Source organism: Alternaria arborescens (assembly GCF_004154835.1).
Source record: "Alternaria arborescens strain FERA 675 chromosome Unknown contig_20, whole genome shotgun sequence".
NCBI lineage: Eukaryota > Fungi > Ascomycota > Dothideomycetes > Pleosporales > Pleosporaceae > Alternaria > Alternaria arborescens.
This window is the reverse complement of record NW_021167875.1, coordinates 46595-66987: the sequence shown is the minus strand read 5'-3', so window position 1 is coordinate 66987 and position 20393 is coordinate 46595. Positions and strand designations below refer to the sequence as shown.

General features: G+C 48.4%; 9 protein-coding genes across 9 annotated transcripts; 2 read left to right on the top strand and 7 right to left on the bottom strand.

The window, feature by feature from the left end:
* Positions 1-299: 299 nt before the first annotated feature.
* Positions 300-828, bottom strand: AA0111_g8156 (hypothetical protein; the record flags this gene model as incomplete). Its single annotated transcript, XM_028654572.1, has 3 exons — positions 300-646; positions 706-757; positions 808-828. The coding sequence occupies 3 exons, from the start codon at positions 826-828 to the stop codon at positions 300-302; spliced, it is 420 nt and encodes a 139-aa protein (XP_028504095.1).
* A 381-nt stretch (positions 829-1209) lies between these two features.
* AA0111_g8155 (hypothetical protein) lies at positions 1210-2328 on the bottom strand (the record flags this gene model as incomplete). Its single annotated transcript, XM_028654571.1, has 3 exons — positions 1210-1674; positions 1726-2254; positions 2306-2328. 3 exons carry the CDS (start codon positions 2326-2328, stop codon positions 1210-1212), a joined length of 1017 nt encoding a protein of 338 aa, XP_028504094.1.
* Positions 2329-2830: 502 nt separating this feature from the next.
* Positions 2831-4761, bottom strand: AA0111_g8154 (hypothetical protein; the record flags this gene model as incomplete). The annotated part of the gene is made up of 9 exons (XM_028654570.1): positions 2831-3244; positions 3313-3485; positions 3536-3596; positions 3649-3730; positions 3793-4047; positions 4131-4345; positions 4397-4493; positions 4547-4663; positions 4715-4761. 9 exons carry the CDS (start codon positions 4759-4761, stop codon positions 2831-2833), a joined length of 1461 nt encoding a protein of 486 aa, XP_028504093.1.
* A 1798-nt stretch (positions 4762-6559) lies between these two features.
* AA0111_g8153 (hypothetical protein) lies at positions 6560-7117 on the top strand (the record flags this gene model as incomplete). The annotated part of the gene is made up of 3 exons (XM_028654569.1): positions 6560-6644; positions 6732-6873; positions 6937-7117. 3 exons carry the CDS (start codon positions 6560-6562, stop codon positions 7115-7117), a joined length of 408 nt encoding a protein of 135 aa, XP_028504092.1.
* Positions 7118-8373: 1256 nt separating this feature from the next.
* On the bottom strand, positions 8374-9545 carry AA0111_g8152 (hypothetical protein; the record flags this gene model as incomplete). Its single annotated transcript, XM_028654568.1, has 2 exons — positions 8374-9396; positions 9450-9545. 2 exons carry the CDS (start codon positions 9543-9545, stop codon positions 8374-8376), a joined length of 1119 nt encoding a protein of 372 aa, XP_028504091.1.
* Positions 9546-12845: 3300 nt separating this feature from the next.
* Positions 12846-13386, bottom strand: AA0111_g8151 (hypothetical protein; the record flags this gene model as incomplete). Its single annotated transcript, XM_028654567.1, has 2 exons — positions 12846-13216; positions 13269-13386. 2 exons carry the CDS (start codon positions 13384-13386, stop codon positions 12846-12848), a joined length of 489 nt encoding a protein of 162 aa, XP_028504090.1.
* A 1058-nt stretch (positions 13387-14444) lies between these two features.
* AA0111_g8150 (hypothetical protein) lies at positions 14445-15458 on the bottom strand (the record flags this gene model as incomplete). Its single annotated transcript, XM_028654566.1, has 2 exons — positions 14445-14580; positions 14629-15458. The coding sequence occupies 2 exons, from the start codon at positions 15456-15458 to the stop codon at positions 14445-14447; spliced, it is 966 nt and encodes a 321-aa protein (XP_028504089.1).
* A 416-nt stretch (positions 15459-15874) lies between these two features.
* On the top strand, positions 15875-17297 carry AA0111_g8149 (hypothetical protein; the record flags this gene model as incomplete). The annotated part of the gene is made up of 2 exons (XM_028654564.1): positions 15875-16216; positions 16272-17297. 2 exons carry the CDS (start codon positions 15875-15877, stop codon positions 17295-17297), a joined length of 1368 nt encoding a protein of 455 aa, XP_028504112.1.
* A 103-nt stretch (positions 17298-17400) lies between these two features.
* Positions 17401-19860, bottom strand: AA0111_g8148 (hypothetical protein; the record flags this gene model as incomplete). The annotated part of the gene is made up of 5 exons (XM_028654563.1): positions 17401-18474; positions 18529-19101; positions 19158-19187; positions 19240-19415; positions 19464-19860. 5 exons carry the CDS (start codon positions 19858-19860, stop codon positions 17401-17403), a joined length of 2250 nt encoding a protein of 749 aa, XP_028504113.1.
* Positions 19861-20393: the final 533 nt, after the last annotated feature.

Below are 20393 nucleotides of genomic sequence, written 5' to 3'. Positions count from 1 at the left end.
CAATGGAGCTCTAATACAACAAGTTGCTGGAAAGTAATCTTCTAGCCGTACAGAAAGGGCCCGCAAGAGTCATATGCTTTAGCACTATTCCGCACCTCCCACTACCAAGATCCAGCAGTCCCAGCTCCAAAGCTACGCCAGTGAGGCTTCCAGACCTACGCAGCCCCTTCACGCGTAATCCCATCCGTAGCATCGCAATCAGGAATCGCTTTTCCAAAGCAGATCATATCGTACCTAGCTCCGTCGTCATTATCAGTAACCCATTCACACTAACCAACCAAATCGAGAAGAAGTGAGTCTCACCCGGCCATGACCTGAATTCCCTTCTCTAAATTCATGAACTTCTCCGCATCCGGCATGAGCGCAGCTCGGTACTCGTCACTCCCCGCAAACGCCTCCCAATCTTCCCACTTCCTCACCCAGATCTGACTGCATGCGTCGTATTCCAGTACGTCCATGCCCAGTTCCTTCAATCTACCTTTCAGGCCTGGTGATTGGTAAAGCTGGACGTAGCGGGCTATCTTGACGGCATGAAACTTCTTGCAGGCGACAGTGAGATCGGAGTGGATGTGGTTGTAATGCTTTTGAAAAAAGGCGTCGGTTACGGTGGGTGATTTACGGAAGAAGAAGGAGAGCTTTATGCAGGCTAAGGGAGGGATCAGAATATGATGGGACGAGGGTTGAAAGTTCAGATGGTCGACTGACGCTGGTAGTTCTCTTGTTCGTCCCACGAGAACTGTGGATATGAGAACTCGTGCTGTTGAGGTGTTAGTGATGTATTTGGGAAGCAACTGGCATACGACGTACATCCATGGTTTTGTGGACCATATTGACACACAACTGGGAGCTATGTTACAGAGCTGAACGTCTCGCTGTTGGCAGTGTATGCGACTTAATGTACTTGGTTGTCTTACAAATATAGCCACTAGAAGTAACCATGCATAACCGACTTGAGGTAAACGCGGAGACCAAGTTCGACATGCGGGGTTAGTGAAGAGTTAGTACGAGTAGTGGTACGCTCGACAAGATCTACCTATTGCCACATTCTACGAATGACTGCAGGAAAATTGCTAGTGTTTGCGTCCTGGCATGCAACCTTGCGGCAACACAACATGCCATCACAGTCGACAGCTCACCAACTCCAAAGTATGGTCATTCGGGAACAAGAGTGCGTCATAAACACCTCAGATTTATTGATCGAGCGAAAGTCTAAAACACAACAACCTGCCTCTTCTCCGCTTTGCCAGCCTCCATATCCGCAACCATCTGCGGCAAGTCATCGATCTTGCGGAACTCGACTTCTGGCTGTATACTATGCTTGCCGGTAAACTCGACTGCCTTCTTCATTCGCTGCGGAATACCTGTGCTATCGGCCTTGATGCGATACCGTCCCGTCGTCAGATCAAATGTGTTTATGAAGTCAAGTCCCTTAGGCGCGATACCGATCACCATGAGTAGTCCACCTGTTCTCAAAACATCTGGCGCGCCTGCGTATGCTGCGTTTGAAGCGCTGTAGACAGCCGCAGCATGACATCCCTTACCACCAGTGAGCTTCTTGATCTCCTCAAGATAGTCTTTATTCTTCATGGAGTTGAAGACAGCGTCCGCGCCAACCTTCTTCGCGACATCGAGTTGATTGTCGTTGATGTCGAGACCAATAGTCTTGATACCCATCTAGATCTTGTCAGCTTCCGATTGGTGGTACATGCTTGTATGCAAACTCACAGCTTTTGCATACTGAATAGCATATTGGCCCAAGCCACCGCATCCGATTACCGCTAAACAATCTCCTGCTTTCAACTCGCAGCTATCCACCGAATGGAAAGCTGTAATACCGGCGCAGAACAGTGGCGCAGTCTTGCTCATATCTAAATTCTCGGGCAACTTGATAGCGTTCTGCCAATCTACAACCGCGTACTCGGCAAAGTATCCATCTACTACGAAACCCTGCAGTTTCTGGTTACCTGTCTCGCATCGCACATTGTGAACCATGCATCCTTCGCAATCAAAGCAAGCACCGATGAAGTAGTTGAAGCCAATAGCGTCGCCGACTTGAAAGCCTCTGTCGATCGCCTCTTTACCGATGGACTCAATATAGCCGACTCCTTCGTGTCCCAGCGTGACAGCGTAGTCCGGCCTCATAGTATGGAGGAGGTCGGAGTGACATAGCGATGCAGATTGTATCTTGACCAGAAACTGATTTGGAGCTTCGGTTGGTTTCGGCACATCGTTCACGACGACCTTTTTCTCCTTGCTAAAGTTCGCGTGAGTTTTATGTAGTAGCGGAAGTGTTTTGTGCACTTACGGATCCCACTGGCCGGCTTTCATTATTACGAATTGTTCTCAGTATGCCTTTAGAGATTTTTGGTATAGCTTGAGAGCTATGATGGTTTCAATTAATGTTATATATACCTTCTATTCACTTCTAATTCACTCGATGCAATGGAATGGTAGGCGCGACAGGATTGGAAAGATCGGAGGGGCAGTGCTGCGAGTCATCCCGATGGGCTGGGAACATGGTTGCTGACTTGTCCTAGCCAAGCCAGATGAACGGAAAACGGTGGCCGAAACAGTTTGCCGGCTAAGACTCGTGGCTAGAATTGAAGTTTGGGAGAGGTGCTAGGTGCGGGGATGACGAAGCGGGGTAGACTTCTCTAAGCGTGGATCTTGGCTGAGCTCCCGCCATGCCGAATTTGGATCACAGTAACCTATAGCACTGTAGAGGCAGGCTGCACAAGACTGTATCAGTATAAAGAGAGTGTTGTATTGTATTTGCTGAAGGTTTGCTGAGATAGAACTGGCATGACGTCACGCCAAGATACCTATCCAATCAAGCGGACGGCACGAAGAACCAAAACCTTTGGTAAGGCCTTGGGTTCTCGATATCGCTTTGGTCCGCTGCATATACTCTCATGTAGTTCCTCGTCGAGACCTTGCTGACTCCATACATCTGCATGGCGAACTTTTCGACACTGTCTGGGAAGATCCAGAAGTGACTCAATTCTTTGTAGCCATCGAGGCTCGTCGCGCGCTCGCCAATCAGGCAATTGTATTCTTCGCCGTTATTCTTCTTCCCAAAAGATACCACCTCGGTGCCGATCAAATCGCCGAAGTCGAAGGCCGGGAAAGTGAAGAGATGCTGTTCGCCTGAGCCCTTCGAGGGCAGAATCACGTCGGTCCAGTAATCGTCGGTGTTAGGGATGGGTTTAGATTGAGCATGGAAGAGCTTTGTCTGGATTGAATTCTGTAGAAGGAGAAGCAGTTAGCTTAGAATGTCAAAAGGGATAAAGTAGTATGAGAGGATGAACCTACAAGTACCTCAAGTCGAAAGACGTCCGGTTCCATGTGGTCGGATTTCTGCTTGGCTTCCTCGGGATGTTCGGAGATACGGATCACCCTGTTTCGTATACTTTCGAAGATGTTGATGGCCTGGTTTGACAATTGGGTCTTTCGTTCGGGACCGTCCTTGAACTTGCTAGTCGGCACTATGGAAATCGCCTTAGCCAAAGTAGCCAATGTCTACAAGTGAACTTACCAGCCTTGATCATGGTTTCGATAGCCTTGTATAGCGTGAAGTCGTTGAAAAGCGCCCAGGACTTTTCGAGATCGTTAGCATGGATAGTGTCTAATCAGTAGGTTGCAGCTCACCCTCAAACTAGCGATCTGGTAATCGAACGGAGTAAAATAGTTCTCAAAGTTGGAGAGGTTCCTGTACTTTCCCAGCACCGCACTGTGCCAAGCCATGTTAGCCTCGAATCTCTCATCTGATATCCAGAATGAGAGACAACCTACAATAACACATAAGAATGCTTTCCCGTATCCGCGTCCTTATAGAACTGGTCTGCTTTTTCCTTCACAGCCAGAAGGTCAGAGCTCTCTTCAGCCTTGACAGCGTAGCCTCCTCCACTGGTACCACTCTTGCTGGTTCCCGTGGACTCGATGATGGTGATCTTGACCGAAGCGTTTCGTTTGATGGAGCTGACGGCTGATTCGACTTCTTGCGTAATTTTTCCAGAAACGCCGTACATAGTCATAGCCACTTCAGCGCTATTATTCAATAAGTTAGCGGGATGCTGATAATGCCGAAAGAACTGGAGAGCTGTGTTACTCAGCTAACGGTGGACGCTTACGATTGCTTGAGCTCGCTGGTCTCAGACGAGTTTTTCGCTGTGATAGAGACACGGGCGTAGAAATGACCGCCCTTTATGAAATCGGAGATAAAACGGTCACCGTATGTCGCGTGCTTGTTGTCCGTCTGGATCTTGTTGAAGGAGTGCCTATCAACCACGCTTACTTGGTGCTGAACCAAGACTTTAACCTCATATGTCAAAGTGCTGGTCTCAAACTATATGTCACTCAGCCTATGGTCGTTAGAGAAATGAGTATTTGTACACACCTCGCTACGATTGAGGACATCGACATTGACATTGCCCTCTTGACCCCATCCGGAGACAGCGGCGCCAGCACTGATTCTCATGCTCTTTGCTATCTTCCTGAGACAACTACGTAAGCAAGTGACGCTACCTGGGCAAGATGATATACTTACTCGTATTCTTCAATGAATTCAGAATAATACTCTCTTTTAAATGCAGGGTCCTTGTCATCGTGACGCTCGATAGTAACCGCATCTTTGACACAAAGCGCTTGCAGATAGGTATTGTAACTTGAAGAATGCTTAGTTTGCCGCTCCTTTGAATCGGAAGGCAGATCTCACCCTTGTCCACGCTGCATGCCTGCCTTGTACGGAACTACTTCTCCCATGGTGAAAAAATGTTGTTGGAATTGTTAGGTGTCGTTTTGCGAGAGTAATAGATACTTGGTTATTGTATAGGAATGTCGTGCTAAAACATCTTCGCTGTAAATGTACAACCTGGAGTCCTCGATTTCGAGCCAGATGCAACCTCGAAATCCGTGCAACCAGGCGCCGAGAAGTCAGCCATACGTCGAGCAAGATCTGCGTACCACAAAAAGGTCTTCCGCAGCTGCATGCAGCATATGTGGTGTGTTCAAGGAATGCATCTGCATTGAGATCATCCTACCTAGGCGCCGAAAGGTTTGACAGAACTCGATGGACGCATTGCCAGTCCTTCGCATCGATCCTCACTTCACCGCTATACCTAGAGATCAACTGTGCTGACTGGGCTAGACTATCGTGTCTGCAGGCGGGGGTGCTCGCGGGCGGCTCGGATCGTTGTCCCCCCAGGCAGTGGTGACTTTCCGTTCCCTCCAACACAAAGAACCTTACGACGCGTGTGACGAGATTTGCTTTTGCGGAGTGGATCGCATGCGAAGGGTAACGTACCGTCCTCCTGCTTTTCCGTCTGCACCTCCGGGCCTGTAAATTTTAGCGTAGTCGGATCGGGCCGTTCTGGTGGCGTTCGCATTTTCCAAATCGAGGTAGCGGCGTGCGATGACTTGCATGACAATCTCCACCAGACATTTCAATTCGCCACGAATCTCGGCCTCTGCTCGATATGTCTATATGCTTCGAGTGTGTGGCATCTCAATGTGCACAGACGGTACGAGAACAATTCACTTGGGCGCTTGGCAGGAAATTTGTTTCTTACGTACAAAGTATGCGTAAACGTTTAGGTCTATCACATCGCAGTAGGATGATTCGCAATCGTGTTCTCATAGCATTGGCTCTAACTGTTGCTAGCTCAGTCAGCTTAGACAAATCAGGATTTCAGTTATTCTCAAAATCGTATTACGGTTTCGGTAGATGGACGTGCCCAAGCTCGTTGACATTATGCCTCGTGATAGAATTCTTCAGCAATGTATATGGGTCTAGTGTAGTACAGATAATACACTGGCTGCTATCGAAGACCTCCGTATTGGCGTGATTCACCGACTGTGATCCGAGTTTGGGTAGGAAAGTGCTTAGGGATGGTCTCCCGTTGTAGCGGAGTTAGCGATGTTGTGATGCTGTGCGTCAAGATGGCAGGCTAGCTTTCGCTACGGAGAAACATTAGCAATCGGGGAGTCCGTTTGGGTGGCTTTGCGCAGCCTACACCGCTTTATCGCCCTGCATGATGGCTTCGCGAGAAGCCCTCCTGCACATCGCATTTGCTGGAATCGGATACTGCGACGAAGAGATACGCACGCATTACACTGACTTGCATTCCAAACTTCCGCTTTGCGCAATTAATGGCGACAATTGCTTGCTTGTTTCGAATGGAAACTGCAGAGACCGGTGTCCAGTCTCAGGCACATGACTATCGATAGTGGAGTCCCACTTAGGCTGTCAGTAGCATTTTCCAGACATGGTTATTGTCGAGCGAGAATTACGTTGGGTTTCATAGAATCAGAGGGTGCTTGCTTTTTCAAACTAGAGTCTGAGAGAGAATGAGGGTGTCGTTGTTTATTCCTGGGACGAAGCTCCATAATCACAGAGTTAGATTTTTTGGATGTAAGAGGAGCCATAGACACGTAAGCTCATGTAAAATCTCCACTGGGTATATATTGGGCTTCCAGGCAATCACTCCCAGCATCCAAGCACTCGCTACCTACCACTTCAATCCAATATCTCACCAATCTCCAACACCTACATCGTCTCATCATGGCATACGCACAATGGGTCGTCATTCATATCATCAACAGTTTCCGAAATGGATCGATCAGTATCAAGAACGCGGAAGCCATGTGTAGGTTCTTCCCATCTCCGTTTCCGGATCACTTTACCATCATCGTGTATTACTTCCGATAGATCAATCGCTGACGCACCTTTCAAGGGGGTAAATTCCACAAGAACGGCAACAAAGACGCGGAAATAGGCGCTGGTGAAGTGAACAAAGTGAGCGTTGGCGCAGGCTCGAGCGAGAAGGTATCCTCTTGTGGACGCTCTGACTCCGCTTCCGGCACCGAGGGTAAATTGTAAGTGATGATCGCAACTTCGCGCAGTTCGTCACCTACTTTGACTAATACTACAATTCTCAGTGACATCTATGACGGAGACAACAGAGTCTGCACCGTTTACTGGTCCTGCCCTTGGGGTTCCAAGTCGAACAACTTTCAGATCCAAAACCGTAACAAGGACTACGGCATTACTCTTGGTGACTGGAACCAGGACTCTGGTGCCCTTGGGGAGGTCGACGTTGACATCTCGAGGAAAGGTTAGATGGTGCGAAGGTAGAAGTCGCAGTCTTCGGCTGGCGGTCGATCGAAGCGCGCTTAGCTAGCAATATCAAGTCATTGTCGGATACTATGATCGTCGCTCTTTCCTTCGTCTCGGTTGCATTTCGTTGTCACCGATATACCTTCTTTCTTAAAGGTAGCTTTCATATACGTGTGGTTTTTGATGAGATGCTGTGAGGCCTGAGTCTTAAGTTGCTGTCGAGAGAGCTTCGAATGAGATCTCTAGGTCGTAAAGAGCCAATCTTCTAAGCTGAAAAACCAACGGTACTTTGTGTGTGCGCGAAATAAACTAGGTCGTATTATCGACTACCTCTAACATTGCAACTTCTATGTAAAACGTAATATAAATTGATAAATATAAGCCTAATCAACAACATGAATAAAAATGTAAAATATTATAGCTGCATGCTTCTAAAGTCAGCAAGCTTCCCGATATATCTACACTAGCACTCTATCGAACTACTTCTATGATAGCCTGCCACAACCTACTCTAATATGATATAGTATAAGAGATACGAGAATATCATCAAGGGGCTGCCTCTACTATATGATTATACGTTCCCGTATCGCAGTCTATCTTGTTACAGCGTTAGCAGCGTCTTTAGGATAGTCTACCGTGCTAGAAAGCAGTGTGCTTGAAATGATGGTGTAAGAGGCTACGATAAAGGACTTCTTACATGTCTATCTTTGTAATAGCGAACGCAAGATACATAGCACATGAGGCAAATACTACTCTTCTTTTTGTTCTTCTTGTTATGTACATAGGAGCCAACGCAAACTTGTTAGCAGTCCTCTTTTCGCCTTATGACAGCCTGTTGATCCGCGAAGCATGCACGTACGTTATAAAAAGGTAGAAATAGCCTATATATCTTGAGAGAATAGCTGCTGTGGAGTCGTGTGATAAAAAGCTGCTCCCACAAGCGCTATGACAATTAGAGCAGGGAAGAGAGTGTAACGTCTAAGAGTACAGCAGAGATCTCGTAGTAGCTATAATTCGGAAAGTCATATGCTATCTGGGGCTGCATGCTATCCTATCACTAGTGATAGCTTATGTACCTCTTCGCGACACAGTCCAGTGTGGACGTTTAAAGTAGGAGTATAGCCAGTGCCGATTGACCATTCTCTCTGCTGGCAGTGGCAAGGCCGTCTAATATCTAGCTCTATCAATACAGTTCGTGTCCGTAGGCCCCCAAGGCTTTGATTGACCTGAGTCATCATGAATCCCTTTGCGTGACTATTTTACCCTTTCGCCAGATCAGAATCCTTACGCTGCTTCATACCTGAAAACGGACACTCCCCTGTTCCCCGACCCTTCATAAACTCGACTGCCGCCCTCATCTCCTCAGAGCCCTTCCCTTCTTGCGGTGGCGGTCCAATTGTTTTCAAATCATACCCTGTCGGCTTATATCTATCGCCTTTGCTGCCGGGTTTCCTAGCACCAAACATCCTTAGAAGCGCTGCCCCAGGACTCCAAGTTGACCACAAGCTAGGTCGAACATACCAGGGCTGGAAACCTCCATGACTGAAGTTATACAGGCCTTCAGCATTTGGAACGGACGCGACAGAATGATAAGCAAGAAACTCTGGGCGGGGTAGCATAAGGAAGCGGAGGAGAATCTTGCGGGTGTTCCTGATAGCGAAGAGGAGAGCGTAAATGAATGGTCCGGGGGCTTCGATGCAGAGGCTTGTCCTCATTGTATCATCCAGATCCGAACCAACAACCCGCCTAATGAACGCTGTGACTCTTTTGCCCATTTTGTTCGTAGCTGAGTCGACATAAACTCTTACATACTGATCTCCTGTTGCCGTCGGCTTTGCAACCTCTTTCTCATATCCTTTCGTCCATTCAATCAGCTCAGTCACAAAATGTGACCCATCCTGCCATCCCGATTTGAAGCTTTTCAATGGAGTAAATGGAATCTCCAAGTCCTCGCCAAGGTTGCGGTGGAATATTCCCACAGCGCACTTTTCGACGTCGCTGAGCTCTCGCCACTCTTCCTTGTCTATGATGTGTAGAATTTCCAATGCTCCGTCGCCCAGCGTGTGCAGAAGGTCTGCGTCTAGGATCTTTCCCGCTTTACGATATCGAGCGTGGAGGTAATTCATTCGTGCAACCGCATCCATATAGCGTTCAGAATCCCGTGGCTGTGTCTGTGACTCGCGCAGGAGAATCTCCGTATCAACAGCTCGCCTTCCTGCATTTCTGATGTTATTCTGGCCAGTGACGGCGAACAATTTGGACATGGTGGGTATCCCGCCCGCCTACATAACTAAGTCAGCGTCAGTACCACAAGCGTTAGAGTACTATCACATACCTTCAGAAGCGCAACACTTCGCGCCTTCTTCATCGCGTAGGGAAACTCGAGCGCTTGCAGCTGGACCATTATCTCGAACGCTTCTTGCGTAGTCATGCTCGATAACGGCCTTTTACCGTTTGCAAATGGAGATGCAATTCTGTCCATACGCTTGTAACGTAGCCAACGAACAAGGGCAAGGTATATGAGTGCAACACCCACGATGATAAAATGCTTCGCAATAAAAGATTGTGCGCATGCTAGTGAGGTTGATGGATCTAAGAACATGAATGCTTTCGAAGTCATGATGACGGCTGAGTTGAATCGGATTGTAGCGTTTCCTGAAGGAAAATAATGCAGACAGCCCAGGCTATATATATGCCGTTATCAAGTTGATAACCTTCATAACTCGCGAAACAGAGACAGGAAGAACCCCCACATCCACTTCACTAGTGTTCAAGTATCTCGGTTGATCAAACTTCGTTCGGGACAAACTGATTGAATGTTCGTAATGTGTTTCTACATTTTCTCATGATGACACAGATCGGAAGCAACGAGCCAATCAAATTACGGCCGATCACCGAGGTAAGAACTTTACATAACAAAAGTGCCAAGTCAGCCTTTACCCAATGGCTCCAATGTTGCGAGACGGACCGGAACTAGGATTCGTTCCTGGTCATGCTACAAGAACACGTAGAAGGATATTCAGCTACGTTCACCGCGGCGCCTGCCCAGTCTCGATTATGTGTTATCCCCATGATCCAAAATCCAAGCTGGGGATCTCACCTAGTACCCATAATGCTATCAAGTTCACATTGCGAGAAATGGTTGCGCAATAAAGTGCTTGCGTAAACCTAGCACCAGGATACAGTTGAAAATTTAGAGCTAGCGACCGCAGTGCACGGTTGAGCGGCCGCTATGTAACCATGCAATGATTAGATGAGGACGGGCAAGCAAAATCGAACCCATCGGAGTGAACTTGTTTTGTGAGTACGGTGCCATCAATCATCAAGGGAAATATTTGCCAACGTCCATTTCCTATAAGAGGTCGGTTCACTTCGAATCAACTACCTTGACTATTTCGATCATATCAGCTACATCTTAGCAATGGTGAATCAATGGACTTACCTCTAATTTTCCCTATGAAGGTAACACCCTGCGGATAGGGAAGTTATCACGTTTCTGTTTTAGAGGTTTCAAAATTAGCTAAATACCTTCAGTTTGACCATCCTCTAAGCATGCAGGTCCAAGGCTGCGTCAAGCACTAGATCTCTGCTCTTATGTTCAGCTGATAAGTTTGCCACAGTTCGTATTCCACTACCGGTAAAGATCTAGTGCATGTTGCTAAGGCACAAGCCCCGTACCTTGGGCCAATTATGTTATAACGCATACCACATTCGCTTCCCGTGACAGGTGACTGATCTCGCATCGGTAGTCAGTTGAAATTCAATCAGATCATTCTTCGCTCTTCCTGCTTACATTTTGGAAGAAAGCCGTTTCCAGTCAAGTGCTAGAGGACCAACAGCGGCGATAGCAAATTTCCAACGCATACACAGCCCAGAGGAACACGTCCAAGGGCAATCTAGAAAGCTACGTCATGAAATAGTTGATACACTTTTGTTGTCTAAAGATGATCGCTAGTATCAATTAGGTGGGTATCTTGGATGGATGATGTTTATCACTGTAAACATCTGTCGCCTAGTCGTTCTATGGGAGGTGCATAAACATCTTACCAGTACATATTGCATTCGCAGACTTTTGAAGCTATGCCAAGTCTGTGCACAAGCTAATGACAGATCTAGATGCAGACGGGACTTCGGCATTGAATAACCTCCGAAACAGAGCATCGCGAGCATCGGCAAATGCCGTGAAAAACCGACCAATCAATTATGGAGCTGATAGTCGTAGGGCTTCGGTACCATGGTGTTCATGTGTATGCCAACATAAGGGTCTGATAAAGAAAGTGCATCAACATAACATCTAGAATTTTCTTGTGTGACCAAATGCATCAGCAGTCGCATCTAGCAACACATGCCATCTCTCTAAGAAGCTTGACATTGTATCGCTCAACAAGAAAGAACCATCGTACCTGGAAACAACCACGGATGTTCAACAACAGACCATTTCCCATCAAATCTCTGGCATGTGACGCTTCGAAAAAACCTCGTCATTCTTTCATACACACCTTCGTGCCGCCTTAAACCAGCCACCAGCCGCGTTCTCCCAACCGAAGACCAATTCTTCCGCGTGAATTTTAGAAGCAGTAACTTAAGTCTCCATGCAATCAACTTCTACCACGACTCATTCTCACCTGCTATCATTGCACTCTTTCTAACCTCATGCAGTGTCCGCCTCGTAATCTACTTTCTAGCATCAATGCTAGAACTTCATCCTAGCACAAATGATTAAACATGTCCATGCGCGTAAAGAGCCAATTCGTGTTTCTAGCCACCTGAGTATCACAACATTGCGAACCAGCCTATATCTAGGTCGTAATATCTGTACAGGTATAAACCTGATCTAAGTAGTGACTGAATGTATTAAGCCTCATAGATTAGGAGATGGAGTCCTGGACTACAAAGTTGCCAAAGAGATCAATTTTGATAGTATAATAGCCTAAAGTCTAGTAGAGGAATCCTTAACAGTATTTTTGTTTTATACGCAAGTATACGTCTCGCAGCTATACACGTCTAACAAGCGCTTAGACAAAATGACTAGTCGTTAGCTAGATGTTGATTTAAGCTGCGATTAAATAACCTTTAGGACTTTTAGTAGTCTATAGCTCTCTTTTCTCACAAACACAGCTCTAGTATACCTGTGTACCGCTTTATAAGCGTAGCCCCTCACAAGGACGTAATTTTGGCTAGGCATTGTAGTATTGAAACATGCCACAGGTGGCTTACAACACGATCCGGCTGGTCTTGCGCACAGAAATGGTAATGCCGCATCCCTTCCTATAGCTAAGCTCTGCTGCATCTGGTACTCTCATCCATATTGTAATCTACGTCACGAAAGCTTACCGTCCCAAGACTATAGGCTACACACGAGCGAAAGTCCTATATTAGTTGATGTTACCATGTGCCATATACCTTGGAGATAGACTACAGCGTTTTTCCTAAGCTATCACGGTAATCTCGTTGAGCAAACCCTCGACACTGATTTGATAAACATGTTGATGACATGACACAGAAATAGCGCTGTTCAGTCACACTGTATCGCGTTGCGGTAAAGGTAAGTACCTCAAACACCTTGCTCGACTGTATGCAGCAGTAAATCACATTTTCCATAAGCGAAGAGAACGTCAATTTAGTACCCTTCTACAAAACACGGTGGCATTATCTCTGTCAGTATCCATGAGTGAAATTGACACAGCTATGTATTGCCCTTTCGCAAACAGTCATCTCCATCAATATCTGCCTAAAAGAAAGCACAGTAAACCTGGCTAGTATGTTCAGACCCTCCAGCGAAGACACTGCAAGTCTTATGCACGGAAAAGTCCACCGAGCAAGTCCCCACATCGGTATCACCCTCCACCAACGTCGCATACGCCTGTCCATTGTTCGCCTCGCTCAGGTCACTCAGAGCCTTGCAGTCATCAGGACCCCGGCTCACGAGGCGCATGATGCGGTCACCACAATAGGGAAATTCGAGATCACAGAAGCTCTCACCTGAAGTGAGGTTCGGAGTGGGTTTGGCATCACAGCCACCGCCGTTGCAGTCGTCGTGGACGTATATGCTGATGGAGTTGAGGTCGTTGCCGCCGGTGCAGGCTTCGGGTCCGCATTGCTCTGAGGTTTTGTTAATAGGTGTTTGCAGAGACCAGGAGGGAGTTCAGTATACGCTGGAAGTAGTGGTGCTCGAAGAGGCGGAAGTTGCCTGGGTCACGCTTCTCCACGGGGTTGGCGAGAGCCATGGGAGTGAAGGCCAGAATGGCGGAGATGATTGTGGTTGTGAGCATGGTTGGTAGGTGTAGAGGAGGGATAGATGTATAATCGAATGGAGGCTGTTTTGCTGTGGTGATGGCTGATGTACAATGAGAAGAAGCCCTCCTTTTGTACTTTGGACGAGTTCCCGCTACGGCTGTCTAGAGCAGAAGAAGACTTGTTGACAACATACAGGGTGGGTCTATGAATCCTGAATGGAGCCTCACGACTGATCGCCGATTATGTCTTCGATCGTAGATGGTCGTAGGGATGTACGCCTTATCTTGGCAAGAGTTGAGAGCGGCCAGCTCCGTCTCGGGTGGATCGTGAACGTATCCTTCGCACTATCCTATAATGCCCAACTTTAGCATGTTCATAGGATGCCAAAGACACTGGCACGCATATGATTGAGATGACTTTGAATGATACAGAGGCTGTTCGTAGAGTGAGAGTCTACCAAGGTTGTCGAATGAGTGCGAGTCTTTCCTGCGCACTAACGATCATGCTCTCTGATGGTAGCGCGATTAGAGTTGAGAACTCCCCACAGAAAGACACACTTGACCCTTACTGAGAAGGAGAGTCTGTAGAGTGACTTGCACATAGCTGGCCGCCTTGAGACCGTGATAATGCCGTCTATGCCTACAGACTTGGCACATGGTGTCAACATAGGACAAGCCGTGCCGAATATGCGTGAAAATGCTTGGCTGTGGTCATTAGCAGAGGCTTTGGTACGCCAAGGAAGAGCGAAGGAACATGCTATTCCTCCAGGGCGGTACGCGCTCTTAGGCCTCCCGTCCCGTCCCGTACCGCGTACGCCAAAATGTGGAGGAATAGCTTGTAAAATGACGATAAACATGCCGTGATTGCCGGATAAATTTCATACCGTCAGGCCTTCGAGGCAGACCGAATAGCGTGTGCACTATTGATCGCAGAGCAGATGAGCTTGAAAGCTAGGTAAAGCCGGTGTTTAGAAACGCGACGATTGCTTGCTGAGAAGACAAGGCTGACTGTGAGTGGCATGCACGTATCCATCGGGGAGAATGGAAAGCCGTCATATGTATCCATTATGCCACTGTGTGAGTTGTAGATACGGCTACTCCGCTAACACATACTTCACACCCTCAGTCAAGTTATTCATGAACTGTTTCTGCGGCTCAGCAAGCTTCGGAGAAGGCCAAGCGAAGAAGAAATGTGGATAGCCATCGTAGAAATCAAATTTAACGGGCACACTACAGTTTAGTCAGCATCAACTCTTACAACAAAGACACGAAACCTACCGAGCATCTTCTAGCATCTTCTTCATGAGCACACCGTCGTCTCTCAGCGTGTCATGTCCCGCAACAGCCATGTAAACCTTCTTCAAGTCCTTAATTCCAGGATGAACAAGGGGCGATCCGTATGTATCCGTTGGTGGAGCACCAAAGGCCTTCCAGAAATCTCTCATCGCTCCCGCAGTGTTAACAGTGTGCTGATCATGCTCCTCCATCGCCGTGTACCCAGATTGAAGTTTTTCCGGAACACCATCCGGGTGCACAGTCACGGGTATAAGTGCGACAACACCAACCAGCCCATCTATGCTTGCATCCCGGGCTCTCAGCGCAACGGCGAAAGCAAGTTGACCACCGGCCGAAAGCCCGGCAGTGAGGAATTTCCCTTCGGTGGTGTTCAGCCGCTTTGAATTGTCCAACGCCCATTGTAAAGCATTGAAGCATTCGTCCATTAAGCCTTGGTACTTGTTGTCTGGTGCGAGGCCATATTCGACAGACACAACCACTATGCCTCCGGCTTTTGAAATTGCCCTGCTGTATGGATCGTCTCCGTTCACGTCGCCCATAGCCCATCCGCCGCCGTGGTAGTACATGCACACCGGCTTTCCACCGGTATAGCCGTCAGGCGTGTAGATGCGCACCTTGATCCCGTGACTGGTTGTCGTATCTTCGGTCTTTACGGAAAGGTCGGGTTCGGGAAACGTGTATCTCGACGCCATGAGGCCGCCATATCGCATAAACTGCTCTGTCATGTTTGAGATGGGTGGATTCAAGAGTATGCGCTCGCCGAGTTCCTCTTCGAACTCAAGCCACGGTTTCGCGAACCCCTCGTTAGCCATGTTGTCCTAGATCCGTCGTGTAAGTTGTGGAGTAGTTCTTCCATCTCGGAAGCCATTCTGTACCAAGGGCCCGCTGTCGTATAAATGCTGGGCCCTTGCGTCGTTTGGCGTCATGTGGGAGTGTGTCTGGAGTAGCTCTCATCTAGACTCACTTCGACGCGGGAAGACGTCAGGGGTCAAAGCTTCCCCACTCGCTATTACGCTGCCGCCTTCCCCACGCTTAAAGACATCCGGTACTCCCCGCCAAAAACAACATCGCCTCGGCTGGAAACACGCATCGCAACGCGTCGGCATCCATTGCTGCAGCGAGTCATGCCTGCTGTATTCGCGCGTAGACTTTTAGTCTTGGAGTTTGATCATCCTTACTTACCTCGATAGCACTACTCACGATACAGGAACGCACACACACACACACCATGGTACTGAACATCGACATCAACAGCAGCCCGGCCTTCGCGCGCATACCGCCCTGGGTGAAAGCCAAGCTGCGTCCCATCGCAATCGAGAAGATTCAGCAAGTGTACGATTGGGTCGAGACGGAATGCATACCTGCGGAGCGCATCTACAAAGCGCAGCTCAAAGAAAGCAAGACGCGATGGGAAACCCCAGCCATCATCCACGACCTGCGCAAAAAGGCAAAAGCCCAAGGCTTGTGGAACCTGTTTCTGCCAAATCACTTCATCGAGAGCCCAGGCTTGACCAACCTAGAGTACTCGTGCTGCGCTGAGATAATGGGACGCGTATACTGGGCAGCACAGGTGCGCTTCCTTGTATTCAATACTTCCGTAATGCTTCGCTAACAACGTGCCGCAGACAATGAACTGCCATGCGCCCGAAACCGGCAACATCGAACTCCTCGCCAAGTACTGCACACCAGAGCAGAAGAAGCGCTGGCTCCACCCCCTCATGAACGGCGACATGTCCTCGGCATACAGCATGACAGAACCCGACGTCGCCTCCTCCGACGCAACCCAAGTCGGCATCAAGATGGAAATCACCGACAAGGAAGTCATTATAAATGGACGTAAACTATACGGCAATTGCCAGTACAACCCGGAAATGCAACTGTTCATCCTGATGGGCTGTTCCGACCCCAACAATGCGAACGCGTGGAATAGACACACGACGCTGGTGGTGCCCGCGAACAGCCCGGGGCTGAAGCAAGTTAGGAATCTGACGATCATGGGATACGATTGGGCACCTGAAGGACACGGCGAGTACATTTACGAGAACGTGCGCGTGCCGCTCGAGAACATCATCCTCGGTCCTGGACGCGCCTTTGAGATTGCCCAAGGGCGTTTGGGTCCCGGTCGCATACACCACTGTATGCGCCTCATCGGCCAGGCAGAACGCGCGTTTGAGCTCGCGCTTGTGAGGTGCATGGAGCCGCGTAAGAAACCAAGGGGTAAATTCATCGGCGAGTTCGACAGTAATATCGAGCGTATTGCGGATATGCGCATGACGATTGACGCCATGCGGTTGGTGGTGCTTAATGCCGCGGATACTATGGATCTGCAGGGTAACAAGGCGGGGAAATATGCTATCGCGCAGAGCAAGATTATGGTGCCGAATGCGTTGCTCAAGGTCATTGATGAGGCTATGCAGATATATGGTGGTCAGGGCTTGACACAACATACGCCGTTGCCGGAGCTGTGGACGTATGCACGTTTTGTAAGAGTGGCTGATGGGCCGGATTCGGCGCATAGACATCAAGTGGGGAGAGATCAGATGAAGACTGCGCAAGGATTTAGGAAGAGAGCGGAAGGGTATACGGAAAGGTATAGGGAGCTTTGCAAGAAGTGGGGTCTTGAACCCGAAGAGTTCTGGGGTATCTTGTAGTAATAAATTCTCGTTTCTTGTGATCTCAATTCGTAATCGCATATTCTCGCGCGATTCGACTTTTTTCCTGAGCCGCACTCATCTCTTCCTTCTCATCGTCTCTTTATTGATACCATCTCCTCCTTCTCACTCTGCTCTCGGCATGTGCCGGTACGAAAGCGATTTTACCCACATCTTCATCTGTCTTGATATCTGCGATCATGACTTTCAGGTGCCCTACCCGCCTTGTCATTCCCGTTCCGTCCATTGCACTATTCCCTTGTATCTCGCGGTTGTGGAAATATCTCGAGTCTCTTATTTGGCTGCTGACATAACCCAAGATTCGGGGCGCATGACAGCGGTCATGCATGATCAAAGAGAAGACGGCCGCGAAGAACATGATCGCCACTGATACGAAATAGAGTATAATCCATGGGATGTCCAGAGCGTAGGTGGCCGGTAACGGAAATACAATCGTCGACGTAGTATTGAGATGAAGCGAAGTATCGTTATAAGGGGACGGCGTGAGACCTCTACCGTTGATAGTTGCATGTTGAGTGCTGACTTTCCATAGCGTGTTCCACAGCAGTGAGAATCTCTGCTCAAAAACCTTGATATCGACATCGCCCAAATTTGCATACGCTTGTGTCCCATACGCTTGTGTCCCGGGATCGTTGGCTGCGATAAGCGGGTCTCTAAGATACCACTCCACTACACCAGATGCGCCAGATCCATGCTTGTTATCATCGACTAGATCCATGAATGCATGCATGAGATCAGAGGGTGTCGTTGGACGCATTTCTAAGGTCGAATTTGGCCAGCGATACGTTCGGGGCTCGAAAATGGTAAGGTTTTTTGGGTTGGTGGTTATGAGCGTCTCCCGTACTGCGTTGACACCACAATTGGTTTTTCCTAAAGCTCCTTTTGATATGCAGGACACTTGAGCGTCGACGTATGTCATCTGAGGTGAGCATTGCGTGATGGACAGATAGGCAGGCGGGTCGCGTCTCGTCACGAACATAATGTCGTGACTTTGAGTAGTATCATTCCATACTTGCTTTTCGGAAAACTCCAGAAAGAAGTTATTCATGCCTCCTGTTCTACGGGGGTTCATCAGCTCGGACATGTTTTTCTGAAACTTGTTAAAGACCCATTCATTTGACTCTTTCATGCCGTTGATATCAAACCAAGGAGAGCACTGGAATCTGTTAGATTGAGGGCAATAAAAAAGGGGGAGAGAAGCGTCTCTTACTAAGAACGTTAGATAGCTTGCGGTTGTATTGAACGTTGTGTTGCCAGTGAAATTTCGCTCCAGGCCAGCAAAATGTTCGCCGACAAGACTGGAGTAGTTGTGTACTGAATCCTGCCAGGGCACATTTACCCAACGATGTGGCTCATTCGCATCAAATTCGGGAAGAGTGTGTAGGTTAGGCATCCGTATGTTGCCCCACAGATCAGTAGCTGCTTGCACCCCAGCTGAGCTTTCTCCTCCAAGCGTGATAACAATATCTTGGTACGTTTTGTTCGTCTTGTCGACATACTGAGTGGCGGATGCGACGTCGTAAAGAGCTGAGGAATATAGAGCGCGAAGTCTGGGCCTGACGCGTGTTTGGGTGTCGAAGATCGAGTTCAACTGTACCTGTGAGCTGAGATTGTAGTTGTAGTAGGCGATATTCCCCGGTCTAGATCCCTCTCGGTCTCTCAAGTAAATACCCCGAAACGAGGATTGAGACCCGAGAGGGTTGAAAGCCCATAGTAGTAGTAGAACTATACTTGAGATTCTCAGAATTGACCATTTAAAAACAGTAATGACGGAACCAGCAAGCTATTGTATGAGCATTAGCACCAGTCAGATTGAAAAATTGTACGCTTCACACTAACCGTTAAAGAGCCCATTAGCTGTTCCAAAGCCTGTATATCATCGATCAGTCAGGCCACGCATGATATATGATTCATTTCGTACCAGTAGGTCGATTCCACGTTCAACGCGCCAGTCGGCAAGTGCACGAATCGCATTTCCCAATACACCAGAAAAGAAAATCGGCCATAAGGTTGGTGCGATTCGTGTAGCCTGGAGTACTTTGATTGACCAAGGACTTTCCTGTTGATCTTTTAGGTGCACAACGAATGCGCCAAGTACTAACCGCACGTTAGCTATACTTCGTACGTATCGGACACAAGACCTACTAAGAAAGCATATCGAAACGACTATTCCAAGAAATTCCCAAGTTAAAGCCCATGGCGTATTTCCTTTCCAGTATACGGGTTCTTTGGCATTTTCTGAGAAAGGGACACTATGGGCGCCTACTTGTGCCAAATGCTTATTGGTAGTCTCATCGGGTGGCAGAGAACGTGACTGCCCGTCATCCGAATAGACGAAGCTGTCGTTGGGATGGAATTGGTGTTGAGACGCGCTGGCTCGAGTCCGTTCGTCAGTGTTCTGTTCTTGCCCATCTCTTCCCAGTAGTCGGTTCGCCGCCCTTTCTTGTCCTGGCTGGATCACTGGATCGAAATCGGAGCGAAGTTGTGGCACCTCGTGAAACACGAATGAGCGCCACTCCGGACCATCCACTCGATGACTCATTTTCCCATGGATTATGGAAAGGAAATTGTGGTGAGCCACTCGAAAAAACGTTGTTTGTGAACTTTTAGCAGGTGCGCCTCGCGAGGCCACCGACCACGAAATAAGGCTGAGCATGCAACCTTGTGCTTTTGGCCCCCATCGTTGCCTGCGCCCTTGGCGCTGTATGAAACACGCGATTTTAGTCAGAAAGAGTTACTGCTGGAAGGTGATTGGCCGTCTGACAAGCATGCCGCCGTTATAGCGGAGCTGAGGGCGGGAGACTACAGCGATCATCTTGCTCTCAATCGGCATGTGCTGTAGGGTCGAGAGTACACCGCATCTATAATTGGTGCGTTAGTGGCCAGATGTGGAAAAGTGAGAGGAGATTAGATCAAAGGGTCCAAGTTGCAGTGGAGCGCCGAGCCGCTAACCGGGATTATAGGAACACAACAAAGCAGAGTAAGCGCTCTTGCCGGTTGATGCTGTACTTCCATGTGCGATATGATTGCGATAGCTTTGGGGGCGAGAAACTTCAATGAGTGAACTCAAGACGT